The sequence below is a fragment of the Nicotiana tomentosiformis genome, chromosome 12 (assembly GCF_000390325.3).
Source record: "Nicotiana tomentosiformis chromosome 12, ASM39032v3, whole genome shotgun sequence".
In the NCBI taxonomy this organism is placed as follows: Eukaryota; Viridiplantae; Streptophyta; class Magnoliopsida; order Solanales; family Solanaceae; genus Nicotiana; species Nicotiana tomentosiformis.
In genome coordinates, this window is record NC_090823.1 from 115,746,406 (window position 1) to 115,750,009 (window position 3,604).

The window sequence follows — 3,604 nt, forward strand, 5'->3', positions numbered from 1 at the left end:
AAGGTTATGGGTAACAACTTTCTTTAGAAACTTCTGGAATCCGGACACGTGGGCTAGGGGTGAATTTTATGAATGTTGCAATTTATGTTGGGTAATCACTTAAATGGTGGAATTATGAACTTTTGAGCATAGATTGATTAGTTTATGTAATGTTTGACTAGTTTCAAGTCATTTGGCGTCAAATTTGGAGGTTTGAGCGCGTTCTTGAATTAGGAAGTAGACTTTGAGGCTGAGGTAAGTCTCCTTTCTAATTTTGTAAGAGGGAATTAACCCCATAGGTGAATTAAATAATTGTCTGTACGTAATTGTGGGGGCTACGTACGTACGAGGTGACGAGAGTCCGTACGTAGCTACTATTATGCTATTGTCCCGGTAGTCTAGGACCCGTATCATGCTATACTTGGAATGTTTGTGCCCTTACTTGCTAATATAATCACTTAGTCATGATAGAAATTGATAAAAGAATTGTATAAGGTTAAATTAACTTACTTGAAGGTTTGTATGAGATACTTGACTGTAAATGAGAAACTTGTATTTTCTTGAAAATAATTGTATTTGTGGATCGGGCCTAGCGCCTCGGTAGTAAATAGATGCATCTATGGTTCGCGCCGTTCGACCCTGCGGCAGTGCACAATTTAATATTATGTTGGACCGGGCCATACGACCTCGGCATAATTGCACATGCTAATTACTTAGAAATTCTCCATGATTTATTCTGCTTAAATGCCTTGAAATGTAAGTTGCTAAATTGTATTACCGAAATTTATGTTATAATTATGAAAAAAGGACTTATCTCTTCCTGTTGTTGAACTAACAGTATCATTCATTATATCCATGTTTAGCATAGTACTTTAATTATATTATTATTGGCCTAGTAAGTGTCAAGTCGACCCCTCGTCACTACTTCTTCGAGGTTAGGCGGGATACTTACTGGGTACATGTTATTTATGTACTCATACTGCACTTCTGTACTTAATTGTACAGGATCTGAGGCTGGTGCATCTAGTTACCCGCCCGGCGCGCATACTTGATCTTGGACTGAGACTTCACGGTGAGTTGCTGAGTCGTTCAGTAGCATGCCAAAGTTTCTCTTTTGTGTTTATCTGTATATTCTGTTTCACACAATAGGATAGTCATCTTTTGTATATTCTACTAGTTACCCACATACTTTGACACCAGATCTTGGCACGTATTAGTAGACTTTGGTTTTTGGGTTGTAATTCAATAGTTATAACTGCTTCGAGAGGTCTTGCGGATCGGTGCAGAGACGTCCGTACTTATCTTCGAGAGGCTATGGGGTGTTAGGAAACTACTCATTTTTCATCTCCTATCATGCAATTGACGGTATACTAAATTTCCTTCTTCTACTCTCTCACAGATGGTGATGACGCATACAGTGGACATTCCAGACCCGGAGGGGCTGCTCCCCCCGTTGCTAGAGGCCGAGGTAGAGGCCGGGGGAGGGAACCGGCTAGAGGTAGGGGACGAGGGCGTCCCAGAGTTGCCCTAGTAGCACCACCAGCGGATACAGTGGAGGATCCTATTATTGAGGAGCAGGGCGAGGTGCCCACAGTAGAGCCAGTCCCGGTAGATTTCATGACGGCACCGGGCTTTCAGGAGGTCATGGGGCGTATGCTACGATTCATGGATTCTATGACCCAGGCTGGTTTATTTCCAGCAGACCCAGCCACATCTCAGGAGGGAGGGGGAGCACAGACCACTACTGCCCAGGCTCCCGGGCATGCGGCTGCAGTGTATCAGACTCTGGGTGCATTACCTGCGAACGGGGCAAAGCCAGTTGTAGCAATCGCACCTAAGCTTAGACCGATTGCGGACGGCAATCCACAGAAGTTATTGGATAGGTAGACTAGGTTACACCCTCCTGTCTTCGGAGGCGAGCGTCATGAGAATGCCCCGGATTTTATTGATAGGTGCAGGGATAGACTGCACAACATGACGATACTCGAGTCTCATGGGATTGACTTTACTACTATCCAGCTGGATGGTAGGGCCCGTAGATGGTGTCAGTCTTATCTTCTTGGCAGACCAGCGGGCTCTCCTCCCATGACTTGGATCCAGTTCACACAGCGTTTCCTGGATAGGTATATTCCACCCTCCAAGAGGGAAGAGTTGCGGTATCCATTTGAGCAGCTTGAGCACGGTCAGATGTTAGTGACCGACTATGAGGCGAGGTTTTCTGAGTTGTCTCTCCATGCACTTATGATACTTCCTACGGATACAGAGAGAGTGCGGAGGTTTGTTGCGGGGCTACACTCCGTTATTAGGGCTAATATGGCCCGAGGGGTTGAGATGGGGACTTCTTATCAGCTGGTAGTGGAGATTGCTCGGAGGATTGAGGGCTACCGTTAGAGGGGGATAGAGCAGACACAGCAAGATAAGAGGGCCCGTTTCTCTGGAGAGTTTAGAGGTGCCCTGGCTAGGGGCAGAGGTCAGTTTGGGAGGGGTCAGCCTAGCAGGGCCTCATATTCATCACCACCACCTCCTCGACGTGCTCCAGCGTGCCCCTATTTCAGTGCCATGCCATAGAGTTTTTACCGCCCACCAGCCGTCCAGGGTTCTTCCAGTGGGTACTCAGGTCACCAGGGTTCATCCAGCCCCTATTTTAGTGCCATGCCGAAGAGTTCATACTGCCTATCGGCTATTCAGGCTTCTTCCATTGGGTCGACAAGCCATCAGGGTCAAACATTAGGGCAGCATATTGCCGCACCGAGGGGCTGTTTTGAGTGTGGAGATCTCAGTCACATGGGGAGATTCTGCCCCAGGCTTCGGGATAAGGCAGTGCAGCAAGGCCAGCAGCCCATGATTTCAGCATCGGCTGTCCGGCCGCCTAGGGGCAGAGGGAAGACTGGTAAGGGCCATCCTAGAGGTGGAGGCCAGGCAGGGGGAGCCCAGTCAGCTACTATTCAGTCAGGCGGGAGCCAGCCCGCCGGCGCTCCAGCCAAATTCTATGCTTTTTCAGCCAGACCAGATGCATTGGCCTCAGATGCCGTGATCACAGTTATTATTTTTGTATGCGGTAGGGATGCTTCGGTATTATTTGATCCAGGGTCTACCTATTCATATGTGTCATCTCTGTTCGCTCATTTTCTGGATATTCCTCGCGAGTCCTTCGGTACTTCTGTTTATGTGTCCACTCCTGTAGGCGATTCTGTGGTTGTGGACCGGATCTACCGGTCCTGTGTGGTCACGTTCTGTGGTTACGAGACTAGAGCAAACCTTCTGCTACTTGATATGATCGACTTTGAGGTCATCCTGGGCATGGACTAGTTATCTCCATATCACGCCATCCTTGATTTCCATGCCAAGACTATTACCTTAGCAATGCCAGAATTATCGATATTAGAGTGGAAGGGTTCCTCACTTAGTACAGCTAGTCGGGTCATCTCTTTTCTGAAGGCTCGACATGTGGTCGAGAAGGGTTGTTGGCTTATCTAGCTTATGTTTGGGACACCACCGCAGAGTCTCCGACGATTGATTTAGTGCTAGTAGTCCGGGAGTTTGCCGATGTGTTTCCTTCTAATCTTCCAGGCTTGCCGCCAGATCGTGATATTGATTTTCGTATTGATTTGGCTCCAGGAACCCG

The 3,604-nt window shown here is 47.6% G+C and overlaps 2 protein-coding genes across 2 annotated transcripts; both read left to right on the plus strand.

Annotated features, from left to right (window-relative positions):
- The first annotated feature begins 1,953 nt into the window (after window positions 1-1,953).
- Window positions 1,954-2,370, plus strand: LOC138903261 (uncharacterized). Its single transcript, XM_070191199.1, has one exon. The coding sequence runs from the start codon at window positions 1,954-1,956 to the stop codon at window positions 2,368-2,370; it is 417 nt and encodes a 138-aa protein (XP_070047300.1).
- A 261-nt stretch (window positions 2,371-2,631) lies between these two features.
- LOC138903262 (uncharacterized) lies at window positions 2,632-3,288 on the plus strand. Its single transcript, XM_070191200.1, has one exon. The coding sequence runs from the start codon at window positions 2,632-2,634 to the stop codon at window positions 3,286-3,288; it is 657 nt and encodes a 218-aa protein (XP_070047301.1).
- Window positions 3,289-3,604: the final 316 nt, after the last annotated feature.